Source organism: Sapajus apella, unplaced genomic scaffold (genome assembly GCF_009761245.1).
Source record: "Sapajus apella isolate SASKATOON/1434 unplaced genomic scaffold, GSC_monkey_1.0 scaffold5, whole genome shotgun sequence".
Taxonomy (NCBI): Eukaryota; Metazoa; Chordata; class Mammalia; order Primates; family Cebidae; genus Sapajus; species Sapajus apella.
The window spans coordinates 12082788-12101460 of record NW_022436945.1 but is presented as its reverse complement, the minus strand read 5'-3'; the positions used below and the strand labels follow the sequence as shown (position 1 = coordinate 12101460).

Genomic DNA, 18673 nt, shown 5'->3' with positions numbered 1-18673 from the left:
ATTATTTTGTCAGAATTCGAAGTGTGATGAATTATTCCAAATCTAACAACTAAAAATTTAAGAGTCATTGTTTTAGGGTTTTCTTGCATACGACTTATTAAGTTCACTGAAAACAGTGATGAAAGTCATGCCATCCCAGGTGAAAGTTACAGATATTGTCAGTTGTTATCTTCCAACGTAAAGTTTTTACTTTTAAACCAGTGCAGTCCTCTGATTAAAGGTAAAAATGAAATTGTCCATGATCCTCGGTGTCAAGCAAAGTAAATGAAGAATAGAACAAAATAGTAACTAAAACTTTTACACAGGTAAAAAGAAAACAGTTTCATTGACTGAGGAGAAGTAAAAAATATTTAGAAGGTAGCATTTAATAGAAAATAGAAGTGAGGAGTGATTGCAAAAATAATTGGGCCCTATCATAGATATTGTTAAAGTAATTTGGCTTGGAGTCTAAATGATAGATTTGTAAACTAAAAGCTAACACAGTTGTTTCTTTTATTATAGTTGAAACTTCAGAGTATTTAAGGAATAAAGTTAGACAGAAAGTGGTATTTGCAGATGCTCTTGAAGAAATGAAAGTTCCATCATTCTAATAATTTGCCCTTTTCTCCATTGTCTGTCATTTATCGGCTGAATTTGGGCTCAGTTCTCCAACTGCCCCAGCGTAATTAACTGTGTAGGTCATCTGAGGAATTGTATTGCAGGCAGCAAGATAGATTGAGTTTCATTTTTACTACTCCAGTTTTATCTTGAGTAATTTTGCAAGAGTAAGTGCTTGAAATATAGAGGGCACTATAATTTAGCAGCGTTGAGTCTGTGTGTGCCAGCGGTAAGTGAAAGCAAGGATCATTTTCGCCCTCACTGCCATCCTTATCTCACTTGAGTTGGGTAAATATCTCAAAGATGCTAGAATAAAGGTCTTGTGCGATACCTGGGTGCTGTTCTTGAATACTGAATGCATGAGACCTTCATTAACCAAGAGAACTAATTGGAGACACTTTTCCATCCTTCTCCTTAGGGACCTGACAAACAATCGAATAGGATGTCTGAATGCAGACATATTTCGAGGACTCACCAATCTGGTTCGGCTGTAAGTACATCTTTTCTTTCCCATTAAAAGATAAGGAAGCATTTGAGCCAGCACCTAAATACGTATGAAACCTAAGATATATTTATAAGTAGCAACTGTAGGGCTTTTAGAAGCCGTAAGGAACAAGGAGCCCACAATGTAATAACGGGGATGTAATGCCCTCAGAATATAATGGTACATTGTCACACCACCCACATGGACACATGTACACACACACCACATAACACAGTGTAGTACATGCAACAGAGAGTACGTTCATGCTGAGAGGTACGATCAAAAGCTTTGCTAGTCTGGGAGAATTTCTAGGAAGTAGTAAAATACAAGCTGATGGTGCAGAAGATTTGTAGAGATCTGGATAGTTAGAAAGGAAAAGACGCCAAACCAATGATACATGGAGGTGGGAAGGAGAACAAAACTATTTGTCAAGGGGAAGGCTGGTGGACTTGGAGTAGAGTAACCATTGTGCCTCTGACCATGTGATTTGGGGGGAGTTGTTTGACTTTTTTGAACTTTTCTGTTTTTCACCTACAAAGTAGGATTAATAGTACCTCAAAGCTATTATAATCATTATTTAAAATTTAAGTCATCTATATCTGTTTATTTTTATTATAATTTATATAGAATATAAATGTGGAAGAACTTTGTATAAGTCATCAAGTATATTTTTATCTTTTGTTTTTAAATAAAGAAGTTTCTAAGCCAGGCGTGGTGGCTCACGCCTGTAATCCCGGCACTTTGGGAGGTTGAGGCGGACAGGTCACTTGAGGTCAGGAGTTCGAGACCAGCCTGGCCAATGTGGTGAAACCCCATTTCTACTAAAAATACAAAAAATAGCTGGGCATGGTGGCACATGCCTGTAGTCCCAGCTACTCGGGGAGGATGAGGCATGAGAATCGCTTGAACCTAGGAGGTGGAAGTTGCAGTAAGCTGAGATTGCGCCACTGCACTCAAGCTCTGGGTGACAGAGCAAGACTGTATCAGAATGTTAAAAATAATGGTAATTTTTTAAAAAAGTTCTGTTTGGGAGTAATTAGACATAAGGCTGATTATTTATAATAGAGCTTTATTTTGAAATGTGTGAAAAGTAGATATGGACTTAGAACTGATTAAACAGTAGGAAGCCACTGAAAGACATTTATGTTGGAAAATGGCATGAAATCATGTTTTAGAGGCAAGCAGTCTGAGAATAGGGTTCCGCATGAAATGCCAGATGTGGAGTGGAAGGTCATTGTAAGGGTTGTCTACTTGTGATTCTTTCTCCCTGTGGGTTTTTAGAATGTTTCTTGTATTTCAAATTACTTTGAAAAACCAATTAGGGGCTTAAGTGATGGGATTTTTTCATCTATACAGTAAGGGAGGAGACTTCAAATCAGTGATGAGAGTAGAACAGAATGTTCCTGCTTCGTAGGAAATTTGTAACTGTTTTCACTGTGTCCTTTCCTTTTCAGGGAAAGGTATATGGCCTGATTTTTTAAAAATACATATTTTTAATTATTTATTTATTTTTATTTTTATTTTATTGCATTTTAGGTTTTGTGGTACATGTGAAGAACATGCAAGATTGTTGCATAGATACACACATGGCAGTGTGATTTGCTGCCTTCCTCCCCATCACCTATATCTGGCATTTCTCCCCATGCTATATCTCCCCAACTCCCCACCCTGATTTTTGTTTTTAAGTAAAAGACTAATTTGGTGTACAACCTTACTCATGACTTGCAGTTAGTTAAATTAATTGCATCTTAACCCCTTTGTAACTGCCTTGCAAACGTTTCTGTCTCAGTGCTTTTTAAAATCTCTTCTTGAGATTTTTGTATTTTTACCTTTGAGGACTGCGTTAGAATTGACAAAATCATACATTTATAAAGGAGGCCTTTGTTATATGTTTGGGTAGGTATGACTGAACTAATGAAAAACAAAATAGTAAACTGGAGTCTACAATTTTGTTGATTTTTAGTTTCAGATTGATTTCTAGCTTTGGCCTGGGGATTTGACACCACATCAACAAATGTTCTTTAGGCAGAAGAGCTGGTAGGACAGGGGCAAGGGCAGGTTGCTATTTTCTTAGTAGTATTTTCTTTGCTTCCTTTGTCAATAACTAAAATTTTTGGAAGGTCTAGAACTTGGGTTGTCTTTTACGTCTCTGATACCTGTTGTGAGAATTTATACACACGGAACACAATGAACATCATCCATGTAAAACATTAAAACATAAAAATAACATTGCCAAGCTTCCCACTTTGAGATTTGATTGATGATCTTATAGCTCATGTAATAGATTTTTGTGCCTTAAATTTGATTTATTTTTATTTTTATATAGACTTTTAGGGTACAAGCACAATTTTGTTACAAGCATAGATTGCATGGTGGTCAAATCAGGGCTTTTAGGGTATCTATCACCTGAATAACATACATTATACCCATTAAGTCATTTCTCATCCACCCTCCTCCCACCCCCTCATGCTTGTGATTCTCCACTGTCTATCATTCCTATTGTGGATCTTCTAAATGGAACAGTTTGTGGCATATACAGCAGTAGACCTGGCTTATACCTTTTGAATACTTTTTAAAGACAGCACGGCAATTAAGGAAGAAACGACTTACCATTCAGCATTGTATTTCAGCGACATTGCTGGACATAATTTGGGTTGATGTAGGTCTAGAGCTGTGGATCAGGAAACTTTAAGTGTTTTGCATAGGCTGCTGCTGTCCCCAGATTTTTGAGCTCTTGAGCCAGGCCCTGTGTGGGTTGTGAAGGCTGATAACAGCTCAGGTTTCAGATGTAGAGAATAGCATTTTCTCAGTCCAGTGAGTGGAAAAGAGAATCTGATTAGGAATGGAGCATGCAGTACATTTCTTAGATTAGGAATCAGAGATCTTCCTCTTATTATTTCTCACCCAAAAGAGAAGGTATATAAAAAGAAGTAATTGTAGAGTGGATCACTGTCCCCAGCTATTTCCTCTGGTAGCTCTTCAGTTGGGGACCTCAAACTGAATGGATCCCTTAGCCAAGGAAGTTGGAATCTGAGGTCCCTCAGTACATTGATGAGACCTTGGCAGACAGCCTAGGCATTCTCGCCCAGATTTCTCATCATTTTAGAAAAAGTCTTGGCTTTGGAAATTTAAGTTAAGAATTTTTAAAAAAAAAAAAAACCCTTTTTTTAAGCGTGTCAGAGGCCTTAGTAGACACAGGTGGGGTGGGGTTATAACATTGATTAATTCTATATATTGATCTCTACCTTTGCTGTTGGAGAAGTTCTCTTGAACAATCTCAGAGAAGTATAGTCATACTTTTAAAAGTTCTCACTTTGTCCTGCTGTAACAGTGGACATAGCTGGCAGACCAAATGGGGAGCCGATAATGGACTGTGAAGCCTGTGTCTTTACTTAGGAGGTTAATTTCCAGAGAAATTATCAGGAGATCCACAAACCCAAAACTTTTCAAATCATCTTTCTGATCAAGCTAATACCTGTATTTTTTCCTCAAGAATTATGCCTTTAATATTTCCCTATCAGAAATATATATATTTATAAGAACTTCCCTTTACAATTTCCTTTATATAAAAACGTATTGTGTGTGTATGTATTTATATGTATAAATGTACATATACAACTTATATGTATGTATGTGTATAAAGAACTTCCTTTATATAAAAATGTGGATGTTATTGAGTAATAAAATCATATGAATGAAAAATTAAATTTCCCTTCATCACTTCAGTCACATCATCCTGAGATAACTTGTATTGATGATCTGGTGTGTACACACACACACACACACACACACCACACACACACACACACACACACACCACACACACACACACACACACACACACACACACACACACACACACACTCTTTCTGTTATACCCAGAAATGCATAGACACAAATACAGGACTCAAAATGCTCTCTACTTGGCAACTCAGTTTAAAAATAATTTGTCAACATATTAACATCTTTTTAATAGAGTACATGTTGATTTAGTTCGTGCCTGTCAGTGCCTACAGAATATTCTAGGTGTAGAACAGACTGTAACTTAGTCAGTCCTCTGTAGATGGAGATTACATTGAATTGCATTTTCCTCTCTTTTACCAAATCTGCCCTGATAAAGGCTCTTGTATAACAGAAGATGCATCATATACACATGCAACTCTTAAGAATTCAAATATATCTATCTAGCAAAGCATAAGTAAATAAAGTCAAATTAAGTGAGTAAGAAACAACGTCTAGGCACAGTGGCTCACACCTGTAATCCAGCACTTTGGGAGGCCAACGCGAGTGGATCACTTGAGGTCAAGAGTTTGAGACCAGCTTGGCCAACAAGGTAAAACCCCATCTCTACTAAAAATACAAAACTTAGCTGGGCATGGTGGCATGTGCCTGTAGTCTCAGCTACTCCGGAGGCTGAGGCATGAGAATCACTTAAAGCCGGGAGGCAGAGGTTGCAGTGAGCCACCACACTCCATCCACTGCACTCCAGTCTGGGCGACAGAGTGACACTTGTCTCAAAAAAAAAAAAAAGAGCAGGATGGGAGTGGGCGGGTAACTCAACTGCTACTCCATTCTGTGAGCTTATTCTGACATGGGAGCAGTGACTTTGCTGTTGTCATTCTCAATTTCCTCTTAGTTTTATTTATTTATGTATTTATTTGGTAAGCATCTCAGAGCTGGACTGTGATTGTAATGTTTTAAATGTGTCATTGTTTATGGTCCCCAAATCCAAGCCAGTTACTTCACTTGTGTTCAGCCATACAAATAGCAGCCTGTTCCAACACTCAAGGAAAAATGGATTTGCATTGGGATTTACTGAGAGGATGGCATGTCCTTCTCTAATGTGATCCCTTCCTTTGTGACTTCCAGGGGAGATATCTAATAATATGCATATTAGAACTTATTGGTGGCCGTGTGTGGTGGCTCATGCCTGAAATCCCAGCACTTTGGGAGGCTGAGGTGGGCGGATCACAAGGTCTTGGGTTCAAGACCAGCCTGACCAGCATGGTGCAACCCCATCTCTACTTAAAGATACAAAAATTAGCCGGGTGTGGTGGCATGCACATGTAATCCCAGCTACCTGGGAGGCTGAGGCAGGTGAATTGCTTGAACCTGGGAGGCAGAGGTTGCAGTGAGCCGAGGGTGCACCATTGTACTCCAACCTGGGTGACAGGGTGAGACTCTGTGTCAAAAAAAAAAAAAAAAAAAAGAACCTAGTGGTTGCTGTAAGATGCAATTCTTTTTTTTTTTTTTTTTTCCTGACAGACAAAAGTTTTACTCTGTCACACCCAGGCTGGAGTACAGTGGTACCATCTTGGTTCACTGCAACCTCTGCTTCCCAGGTTCAAGCAATTGTCCCACCTTAGCCTCCCAATAGCAGGGACTACAGGCACACCATCATACGTGGCTAATTTCTGTATTTTAGGTAGGGACTGGGTTTCACCATGTTGGCCAGGCTGATCTTAAATTCCTGACCTCAGGCAATCTGCCTGCCTTGACCTCCCCAAGTACTGGATTACAGGTGTGAGCCACTGCACCTGGCCCAGTTCTTTTGTTTATACTTAAATCCTTCATTTGTAGGATAGATGTTTATTTCCAATTTACTCTTATGAAACCTTGCAAACATTTAAAGAAAATCAGAGACAATTGTAAATATAAGGAATGTCTATGTACCCGTTGCCCTGTTTCAGTACTTTAGTTTTACCTATCCTGTCTTATCTTCTAAGCTGCATTATTTAAAACATATTCTAGTAATCATGTAACTAAAATGAGATAGCTTTATAAACATATACAATTGTTGATTGTAATTGCATCTAAGTTACTTTCTTAAAGTTTTTTTTTTTTTTTGAGATGGAGTCTTGCTTTATCGCCCAGGCTGGAGTGCTGTGGCTTGATCTTGGCTCACTGCCACTTCCACCTCCCAGGTTCAAGCAGTTCTCCTGCCTCAGCCTCCCAAGTAGCTGGGATTATAGGTGCTTACCACCACACCCGGCTAATTTTTGTATTTTTAATACAGAGGAGGTTTCACCATGTTGGCCAGACCGGTCTTGGACTGACCTCCAGTTATCTGCCTGCCTCGTATTGGGATTACAAGTGTGAGCCATTACACCTGGCCCTTAATTTTTTTTTTTTGTTTTTTTTTTGTTTTGAGATGGAGTCTTACGCTGCTGCCCAGTCTGGAGTGCAGTGGCATGATCCTGGCTTACTGCAACCTCTGCCTCCCAGGTTGAAGTGATTCTCCTGCCTCAGCCTCCAGAGTAGCTGGGATTATAGGCACACACCACTATGTCCAACTAATTTTGTAGTTTTAGTAGGGATGGAGTTTCACCATGTTAGTCAGGCTGGTCTCAAACTCCTGACCTCAGGTGATCGATCGCCTGCCTCGCCCCTCCCTAAGTGCTGAGATTATAGGTGTGAGCCACCATGCCGGACCAAAATGTTTTTTATCTTTTTTACTTCCTTAAAGTGTGATCGTGATTTATACTGCCATGAACATACCTTTCTCGCAATTCATAATTGGTATCTGCTCTGATAGGCCAAAAAAAAAAAAAAAAGGAAAAAAGACATCACTCTCCTTCTTCTTTCAATTGGCAAATAAATACTCATTTTTGTTTAAGTTCCTAGGTACTTCTTCTATGAGAGTCATTGAATCCAGCCTTATTACTACAAAAAAATTACAAAACATATGTAAAAACCAATCCGGTGTTCTTCTTCTTGAAGGTCATTGTGTATTAATTTGTAAAGTGTTGGCCATTGTGGGATATCAGGTCTTCGCATCCAGGAACATGTTGCCACAGGTGTCCCTGGAACAGCTGACCTCTCCCTGATCTTTTCTCTGTCTCCACTTGGAAATCTGTCTGCCCGATGGTTACTCTCTCCCATATATGAAGGATTCAGCCCAGATTCCAGAGGAGAAGTTGCAGGTCACGGGATTTCTATCCCATCCTCTTCTGTGTTCCACCCGCCAACTCATTTCTAGAACTCTAGGTCTAAATTCTGTCTGTTCTCAACACCACAACAGGCATAGAACAGATCCTGTGGTGGTTGAGCATATGCCATTTTTCCAGAGCCCTCAGTCTCATCTTAGCATTAGAAGTTCCCTGAAGGTGAGGTGTACATCCTGAGCCATCAGCAATTACTGAGCACCATTTATATGCCAGCATGTTACTGGCTGCCAGAAGTGCCTGCACACACAGGTCCTCCTCTTGCAGCTCCAGAGCTCATAGTCCGGAATGGAAGAAATACTTCGGTCAAATCGTTTTATGTGTAACAAACAACTCAAATTGTAGAATAGGGGTTTCTGAATTCCATTCATTCAAAACACTGTAAGGCTCAGGTTATGTATTGAAGCCCTCTAACACAAGGAAAAGCTAGAGAAGTGATTTGCCCAAGAGTAACGTGGTATTATATCCCAGTGTCTCATTTTAAGCCCTGAACTCATTCCTCCCTCCTGATGTTTTTCTGTCATGTACAGTACACTCCTGCTGCTGATCGTTGAGGCCATCTTTTTCCTTTTGTCATTTTTTAAAATTTTAATTATTTGTTATTTTCTATTTGTTTTTACATTTTTATTTGCTGCTTTCATTCTTTCTTTTTTTTTTTTGAGACAGAGCCTCACTCTGTTGCCAGGCGCCAGGCTGGAGTGCAGTGGCACAATCTCGGCTCACTGCAACCTCCGCCTCCTGGGTTCAGGCAATTCTCCTGCCTCAGCCTCCTGAGTAACTGGGACTACAGGTGCACGCCACCATGCCCAGCTAATTTTTGTATTTTTAGTAGAGACGGGGTTTCACCATGTTGGTCAGGATGGTCTCCATTTCTTGACCTCATGATCCGCCCGCCTCGGCCTCCCAAAGTGCTGGGATTACAGGCTTGAGCCACTGCGCCCGGCCTGCTTTCTTAAATTAGATGTGAGTGAACACTTAGGGTAATTCTAGTGGGAATTCAGAAAGGAATCTTTTAGGTTCACCTGATATGTGACAGAAAAATTCTTATCTAGCATTAATATGTTTTTTAATAATTGTATTTATTACTTGTATAAGGTGAAGAATAATTTTCTTCTTTAACCTTGGAGGAAGTATTTGCTAATTGCTCTCTCGATAAGCATTAAAATAACTTTCATGACTTCTTTATAACATTATTTAATGACTGTAGGATGCTTTAGAAAATACAAAATAGGATAAAATGATAGATACTTGTATATTTAAAAAGTGGAATTATTGTCTTTTTTTCAGAAACCTGTCGGGGAATTTGTTTTCTTCATTATCTCAAGGAACTTTTGATTATCTTGGCTCATTACGGTCTTTGTAAGTAAGAATTTTCTCTTTTGATTTTCACATCTTTTTGAAAATTAAAAACATTTATTATATGGTTTCAGAGACCTTGTGGGGACAATATTGTCAATTTTCAAAAGTTAGAATCTCTCTTGAGATTCAGTAAGCCTGAATAATGTAGTTTAGACCAGGACAACAATTTTCTCCTTAGGATACTGTTATCACCCTATATTTAGAGTAAGTAAACTGGTAATTGCTTCTTTTTAACTTTTTTGCAAATTATAAAATGTTATATTGTTGGGCTAATTAAATTTCCAAAGTATAAAATATCCCTTCCTATGAAGAATTTGTAAGAATATCTTATGCTTTAGGAATTAAATTTTATCCTGTAAACCCACCCTCCCTGAAATTTAAAATCAAATTTACAGCTTATTACTGATGTTTCTAGGGACGTTTATTTAGAATGCCCACTTTATGAAATCAGTTTAAGCTCTGATTTACACAGTTTTTTGTAGCTTTACAATTGGTTGATTTTTTTTCCAGACTGTTTTGTTAACCGAGATTGCATAGAAGTTACTTTTGAAAGTAACCGTTTTCCGATAAACCTTAACATATCTCAGACTATAAATTATCCTAAGTTTATTGGAGTTACAGTTAAATATAATGTTTTTCAAATTTTCATTGTCAGTAATTTACAGGATTGAATATCTTTCTTCCAGGGAAAGAATTTTTCTCTCCTGATTCCTCTGTTCAGTGTACCCTGACTCCTCCTCTCCTCTCTATTTCTTTCCTACAACTCTCATTTAGAAGTCTTCCTTTGGATGTAGCTAATAGGTTAGGAGCCCTGACTAGCTCCTTACCATCACAGCAGGCACGTGCATGTGTTTCTGGAGTCACTTTGGCTCATACTCCATCTTGTTTCTCTTTGTGACACCCTTGTCATTCTTATCCAGACTATGAGCAGAAACATCTCCTTTTGGCATATTTAGTGGGCTCAAGCCAGCCATTTCTGCAAAGATTAGGAAATAAAAAAGAGAAAAGATAGTCTGGCTTTTGAGATCCTGGGTAGCAGGAACGTGGAAAGTATTTTCATCCCGCAGATGGGGAATATTGCCAGTGTTTTTACCTGGTAGTGTTAGGAACTGACCAGAAGGTGGTGCTTAGGAATTAGGAGTCTGTTTTGTCCTCCGTCTGGTATTGTTTAAATTTATTTTCTGTGCTGTATTCCATCAGACCCTCTTTCTTTTTTCCTTATTCTTTTTTGCCAAAACCGAGGAGGCGAACCCTGAGCTAACACTCTAGCTGTGTTAGAAGCACACACACTTACCTTATTGCACTTTGTTGATTTATTTTTATAGAGCATGTTGCATTCTATTTTACGTATGTTTACATTTTGATTCTTCTATTATATGACGCCCTCCATATTGGCAGGAACAGTGTCCTGCATTTATTTTTATTAGCTGGACTTAGCAAATGTGTGGCGTGTGAATAGTCAGCACCTAGTAATTAGAGTATTTAAGAGATTTTGTGCTTGTATCTCAGCTCTGTTTATCCTTTTTTCTTCTTGTGCCTAAGTGCCAAATTATAAAGCTTTTTGCTTCATGTAAAGACATGCCTTTACTATCTTTTACATCAAAGCTGACACAGTTCTATTTGTATGCTTTTGATTTGTTGGGTCTTTATCTCTTACATTTGTAAATATCTATGATGTCACTTGGTGCACAGCAGAAAGGGGTCAGAAGCAATCCCTATCCTAGGGGAGCTCACAGTTTAGTTAGACATACAGAATATAACCATGGAACACAATCTGTATTGCTTTAGGTTGCTGTTTCACTGCCAAAATCAACAGAGTTTGTAGGCATTTAGGCCAAGAATATGGCAGTGATGCTGGAAAATTGACGACGGCTTCAAGATCCAATATTAATGCTACACACTTCATGATAAATGGGTAGAAGCTTGATAGACAGGATTGGGATTTGGTATTCCAGAACCCTGGTGTTCAGTAGCTTGTCACGTAGAAGAGGGATATCTGCCAAAGAGTCTTTGCCTACCAAATTCCATCCAAAACAGAAACCCGGGGTCAGCTAGGAACAACAGAGTCCAACACTCTGCAATTCAGCTCCCTGGAGAAGAACTGTAAGTAGTCGATGGAATGTACTGTAGGTGTGGTATGGGTGAACAGTATTGTGCTTGCCACCAGAAATGTAACCCAATATAAAACAAAAGTGCTATTTAATTTTACTAACTTTAATCTCTAAGTTGTATTTGCATATTACAGGGAATTCCAGACTGAGTATCTTTTGTGTGACTGTAACATACTGTGGATGCATCGCTGGGTAAAGGAGAGGAACATCACGGTACGGGATACCAGGTGTGTTTATCCTAAGTCACTGCAGGCCCAGCCAGTCACAGGCGTGAAGCAGGAGCTGTTGACATGCGGTAAGGGAGAAATCCAGACGGAGAAAGCATTTGCCATATTTTGACTTCCCACCGTGTTTTTCTTGACAAATTGTAAGATTCTCTTTATGCTTGGACAGAACTAGTATGCAGCCATTAATCATTATGGATTTGATAATATTTAGTTTATGCCAACAATTAAGTCAGCTAGATTAAATGACCTTTTTTTTTTTTTTTTTTACAATTGGTCTTTAAGGTAGCTGTGTTTAGGTTCCCAACAGCTTTCTTTATGCAAAGCAATTTCAGGGAATAGATTTTCAAATTTTCTGTCAGTTGGCAACTCATGAATTTGTCAGTAGTAACACAATCTCAGGATGCACAGTCCTGTTTGTGGGTGGGAGTGTGAATGATACAGCCTTTTTGAAGCAACAGGTTACAGTGTTCTTAAAAGACTGATACAGGCTGGGTGTGGTGGCTCATAACTGTAATCCCAGCACTTGGGGAGGAGGCAGATGGATCACCTGAAGTTAGGAGTTCAAGACTAACCTGGCCATCATGTGAAACCCTGTCTCTACTAAAAATCCAAAAATTAGCTGGGTGTGGTGGTGGGTGCCTGTAATCCCAGCTACTTGTTAAGTTGAGGCAGGAGAATTGCTTAAACCTGAAACTCTGTCTCACAAAAAAAAAAAAAAAAAAAAAAAAAAAAGACTGATGCGGTTAGATCTAGTAATTCTACATCTTGTAGTTAATTCTTAGGAAATGATCAACTGTGTATGTAAATCTTCAGACCCTGTGTATAAGCATATCCTAAATTCTCAAAAATAGGGGATTGGTTTAATTACTTGTGACATGTATTCAATGACTGCAACTACTGAAAATCATAATTTTGAAGAATATCTGAGGGAAATGATATATTTGCCACGTGTTAAATGAAGAAAACAGAAAAACACACACCTACACATACAACCCCATAAAACAAAAACAGTCCTAAAATGATGAGGGGAGGTCCCAGTTTAGTCTTTGTTTTGAAATGAACAATCTATCATATTTGTTTCCTTTTCTCTTTATTATTATTTTTGTGTCACAAGTAAAATATGCTCACTGAATGAAAATTAAGATTTGTGGAAAGAAGAAAATTAAAAGAAGCAGAGAAACAAAGCCCATGTTTATGTTCATGATGGAAAGATAGCTCGTGTTAAGACCTTTTTGTATCATCTTCTGTGACATTTTTCTATATTTTAACAAAAATATTGTCATACTCTAATAATATTTTATAACCTTTTTAAAGTTGAATTAATGTAAACATATTTTCTTATTTAAAATAGATGCATATCAATCCATTCTATAGATGTAGCCGTAATTTAACAACTTCTATATTACTGCATATTTCGCTTGTTAATAATTTCTTGCTTCATAAATAATGGAAGGACTAATTTCTTTGTATGCACTTTTGCATATTTTCTATTATTCTTCAGGATACACTACTACTAAAAGTAGAATTGTCACGTTAGAAAAATGGACTAAATATTTTAAAGTCTTTTAATGACCAATTTGTGTACATTTTTGTACATATATTTAAAATCTTTCCCTTTTATGTTGCTGACCGAAAGGATAAAAACTGATTTAAAAACTGATTATAATATATGGGATCTTAAAATACTGGTTTTTACTTTTTCCTTTAAATGTTCTGATTTTTTTGCAAGGAACATGCATGGTTTTACAGCCAAAACCTGTGTTGTAATCAAAGGTAATACAGTCTCCAAAGTGTATTTTAAAGTTGTCAATATCAGCATTTACTTATCATTGATGCCATTTTCTGGAGCACAACTTGTTCTCTTAGTGCATTTCTGTAATTATCTGATACTGTTGTGATCCACTGAAGAGGAATAACACTAAATGTCAGAACTGAGTAGGAAATGGTTTTTTTAATTTCGTTTTTATCTGTTACCACTAAACTCAGTAACAGCCTGGCTGGTATTATTAGCATTAGAATGCTGGTTACTGGGGAATATTTGTTGTTCTATTTTTATAATTTTACATAGAATTTCTGTAAAATTAAAATTCTGTAGAATTTTAGTTATGGTGTTTGAAAATGCTATTTGTTTACTGAGTCTTTGTTTTGCTGTCTCTAGGTCCTCCGCTTGAATTGCCATCTTTCTACATGACTCCATCTCATCGCCAAGTTGTGTTTGAAGGTGACAGCCTTCCTTTCCAGTGCATGGCTTCGTATATTGATCAGGACATGCAAGTGTTGTGGTATCAGGATGGGAGAATAGTTGAAACTGATGAATCTCAGGGTATTTTTGTTGAAAAGAACATGATTCACAACTGCTCCTTGATTGCAAGGTAAACTTGTTTTTTTTAAATGAAAAATTGTGCCTGTATATTTTATTTATCCTTTGGAGTTGTAATGTTTAGTGGAATTTGAATTAATATTTTATCTTCTTGTATCTAAAAATGCAAACATCAGGCATTTCCTTTTCCTGGTTGTAATTCGTCTTCTGAAATTAAATAGCCATCTTTTTATCCAGTTTTTAAAGAAAAGGCTTAATATAAAAGACAAACTTTAGAAATTAGACTTTATAAAAGTTTTTGGAGGAAAAATATAAACTTTTAGTGCTAATTTCTAACCTAATTTCTAACTATATCTTGCTGCTAAGCTTATATATTCTCTTTTATAGCAGTCAGTAGTCAGTAGTCACATGATACTGACTCTAGTCAAAATATTGACTACTATGATATTTTAAGGTACTTGCCTTCTCCACCTACTAGTATAAAAGAATATAACATCTGTATGTACTATCAACCTCATGATTGGTTTGAACTCCAAAATAATTAATTCAAATAAACTTTATAAAGTATAATAGACTAGGAAAATATATGATATTATCATTTACTGTATATTTTATTTTGGTAAAATTTTTACCTCTAGACATTGAGTTTTCCCCTCCCTTTCTTCTTTTCTTCCACCTACCTAGAACTTGGCTTATATTCTTATTTCAGTAAAGCTGCAGCCTTCAAACTCTCTGCTAGGGCCTCCTAAGGTAACATCACAGCAAATTCATAGGGATGCTATGAAAGATTATCAAAAATCTAAAGGTTTTGATGAATTGACATTCAAATCTCAGGGGTTCTCTGAGTTGAGATCCGACTTACGAAGTCGGCTATTTTATAATTTCTATTTTATAATTTTACTTGAGATTTCATGTCTACTAGAAGTGTATTTTCATTTGCATCTTCTAACATTTAGAGTAGATGCTTGATGCTTTTAAATCCTTTTCTGCTAATTCCAACGTGTGGATCATCTTGTGGTTAATCACCATTGGTTGCTTTTCTTTTAAATATGGTTCGTATTTTCTTTTTTTAAAAAAATGTTATTTATATGTCTGGCAATGTTGGGTCATAGACTGGATGTTATGAATGATTTGCTATGGAGGAGAGATTGGTAAAGTACAGTCTATGAACCAAATCTGGCCCACTGGGCCCATGAGCTAAGAATGTTATTTACATTTTTAGATGGTTACATTTCAGATGGTTACATAATTACCTATATTGCTTTGTAGCCATCAAAGCCTAAAATATTTACTGTCTGGCCATTGAAGAAAAAGTCTGCTGACCTCTGACTCTGGATTCTGGATTCTGTTATATTCCCCTGAAGAGAGTTAACTTTTGTTTGCTTAGACAGTTAGCTTGACTGAACTGACTCCTAGCTCTGTCCCCTCTGGTAGGCAGAAGCTAAAGTCTTGGTTTCTGCCCTACCTACAAGTGTAGTTCAGGATCAGTAAGAGATCTTGGTGCATTTTATACATAGAAGTTTGGGCTTGCAGCCAGACTTCTTTCTACCTCTGTCTTTTGATTTTTTAGGCCAATAAGATTGTGAGTTTCTATTTGAGTGGGGCCTAGCCTTAGGCAAAAAACATTAACAAAATATCTCCTAGTTATTTCGCAAATTAAATCCCGAAAACCCTTGTTTCTCATATTAACTCTTCTTCAGTTATTGCCTGCTTTTGATGAATCTTCATGTGTTTGAATGATTGTCATTTTATAATTTGTCAGGGGTATATAATTGTTAGCTGTGGGAAGGGCAGTATAATATGAGCTACTCAGTGATTACTGGAAGCAGAATTCTTTTATTAGGGGATAAGATTAATCATTAGAAATGATATATTCATTGTTACACTAGTTTTACTGTAGCAATAATTTCACATGCATATATATATGTCAGAATTCATCACATTGTACACTAAACAGTTTATTGTATAAACAGACAATAATGATGTATAGTTCAACAATAAAGTCTTAAAAGTGGAACCATTTTCTGTGTAAAAGAGCTTTGATTAATTTAGAACTCTAAATTATTTGACTATAAAATAGGTAGATTTACTTTATAAGTCTATTTCTGCAGGTCATGCTTAAATTAAGCTAAATTATGTATAGCAATGCAAAAAAAGTTAATTTGAAGGATAGCAAGTGAGCCTAACATTTTTTTTGGTAGGAACATTTGACCAACATGAAAATCTTTCATGTGAAGACTGAGAAAGTTCTTTATCCATATTTTGCCCCAGAATAATAGTAGAGGAAAGAAATACGTGGTTATTGCATTGATTAATCTGAGATTCCTATTGATTTTTCGTTGATCTCCTCATGTCTTTGCTTCCTCATCAGTAAGAAACAGCATTTTTCTTAGGAGATGAAATTGAAGCTATTTCTCCTTCTTTTTTTTTAATGTCCAAACCTGCTTCAAGGATTCCTGGAAATTTTATTCCAGTGATTGGTTTTAGACATGAAAAGTATTGCTAAAGTTATCCAGAAAAATTTGCAGATTTGGAGATAGAAGCAGAAAGAAGTAGTAAGAAAACTGCAAACTCTGCTTCGACAGTGTCATACTTTGGGACGATGGGCCTTGGGCAGTTACTGTGGTACGAAGTGCGTACTGTGTGTAAAAGTCGTTGTAGAACAAGAAATGAGCATCAATGTCTGATCCGAATCTGAGGTTAGATTAATTTTAGAATGTCCAATGGGCACCCATACCTCATTAAGAAGTAGTTCTGGTTATTTAAGAATGTAAGAACAATTTTATTTCAAATTTGTGTGTGTTACTTTTATCAAATGGATACTAGAGAATTTGAATATAGATATACATTTTTGGGATTTAATTTAGCAATAGGAACCACCATAGGTATTTTTTTGAGCTGGGGGGCACCATGAAAAAGTGACCATGTCAGTGAAGGTTCTGTGAAGTAAGACTGTGTTTGGGAACCTCTGGATTAAGGAATGAATTTTTTATTGCCAAAATATATTTCTTCCTAGTTCAGTAACGCCTTATAAAGTAGAATGTTGGACAAAGTTAAATTTAATGTCAAACTCTTTTTTTTGTCTCACTCTATCTTAAAAATATTAATTACGGCATGTTTATTTTCCTAATTTAGTAAAGGCAATAAACATTTTCTTTGATGATTCATAATATAAAAGTGTCTTGAGTCTTTATTAGAACATTTGCTGTAGTCATCAATTATTTAGGAGACCGGACACATGTGTATTAACTTCAGACATCATCTTATAAGTTAATTAAAATGATACATACTTTCTGTCTAATTATTTCTTATCATTTGTGTCTACATAACCAGCAAAGCATACTGGATCCTGTGGGGGGAATAAAGGGTAATTGAAGGCTCTGACATTTGCTCCTTAATTAATAGGTTTTATATTAGAGAATTATGATTTCATCTTGGAAATTGGATTTACTGACAGCCATTTAGAAATACAGCTGTTTTATAAATTGAAATATACCTTAACATGGAAACCTTTTGTGAAAGTATTAATTGGTAATTTACCAAATCTTTTTAGAGAGGCAACTTGTTGTTTCTAGTGTAACCCTTTATATTTTACCTTAAACATTTTCTTAATTATGTAACTTCATAATGTTTTTTCATGTTTGAATATTTTCTTCAGAGTCTGTGAAAAGGGAGATGTAGCTTGGAAACCTCTCCAAGTTTTGCTAAAGAATGTATGTGTTTGTGTGTGTGTGTATATATATATATCTATATATATATCTATTTTTTTTTTTTTTGTGAGACAGAGTCTTGCTCTATTACCCAGGCTGAAGTTCAGTGGTGCTCTCTTGGCTCACTGCAACCTCAGCCTGCTGAATTCAAGCCATCCTCCAGCCTCAACCTCCCAAGTAGCTGGGATTACAAGCATGCAACACAACACCCGGCTAACTTTTTTGGTATCTTTAGTATAGATGGCGTTTCACCATGTTGACCAGGCTGGTCTTGAACTCCTTACCTCAAATGATCCACCCGCCTTGGCCTCCCTGAGTGCTGGGATTATTTGCCATTCCTGTTCTGTAAAGTGTTCTCCTCTCCCTATTTTTTTCAAGGAGAATTCTCATGCACCATATAGCATTGCATTTGATTCATATCAATCAGGTCTCTTATTGCCCTGATCATATATTTTAAAGATCTCTTTGCTTTTTTGTCTTGACATTGAAGGACTTAACATCATTTCTTAAATTCATTTTTATATAGCAAGTGCTTACCCCACAATGTACATTCAAAAATATTTGCTAAATGAATGATTGAGGCCCATTATTGTCTCCCTTTTTTCCTAATTATATTTTCTCTCTTTTTAAAATCTTTCTTTATGCAGCGCTCTAACCATTTCTAATATTCAGGCTGGATCTACTGGAAATTGGGGCTGTCATGTCCAGACCAAACGTGGGAATAATACGAGGACTGTGGATATTGTGGTATTAGAGAGTTCTGCACAGTACTGTCCTCCAGAGAGGGTGGTCAACAACAAAGGTGATTTCAGGTCAGTGTCACGGAAAATACTGGAAAAGTTTAATTTGCCCAGATCCTTTTATTGTCTAAGACACATTATAGGTTTCCTATCCTGAGTAACACAATTTGAGAACCATCCA

At 36.8% G+C, this 18673-nt stretch overlaps 1 protein-coding gene across 1 annotated transcript in view; it reads left to right on the top strand.

Annotated features, from left to right (window-relative positions):
- The window catches only part of ADGRA3 (adhesion G protein-coupled receptor A3), a 128925-nt gene that overhangs the window by 56868 nt on the left and 53384 nt on the right, over positions 1-18673 (top strand). Inside the window, exons 4-8 of the mRNA XM_032273441.1 lie at positions 1016-1087; positions 9313-9384; positions 11630-11790; positions 13881-14094; positions 18400-18564. Coding sequence (XP_032129332.1) covers positions 1016-1087; positions 9313-9384; positions 11630-11790; positions 13881-14094; positions 18400-18564 — 684 coding nt within the window. The remainder of the gene's footprint in view (positions 1-1015; positions 1088-9312; positions 9385-11629; positions 11791-13880; positions 14095-18399; positions 18565-18673) is intronic.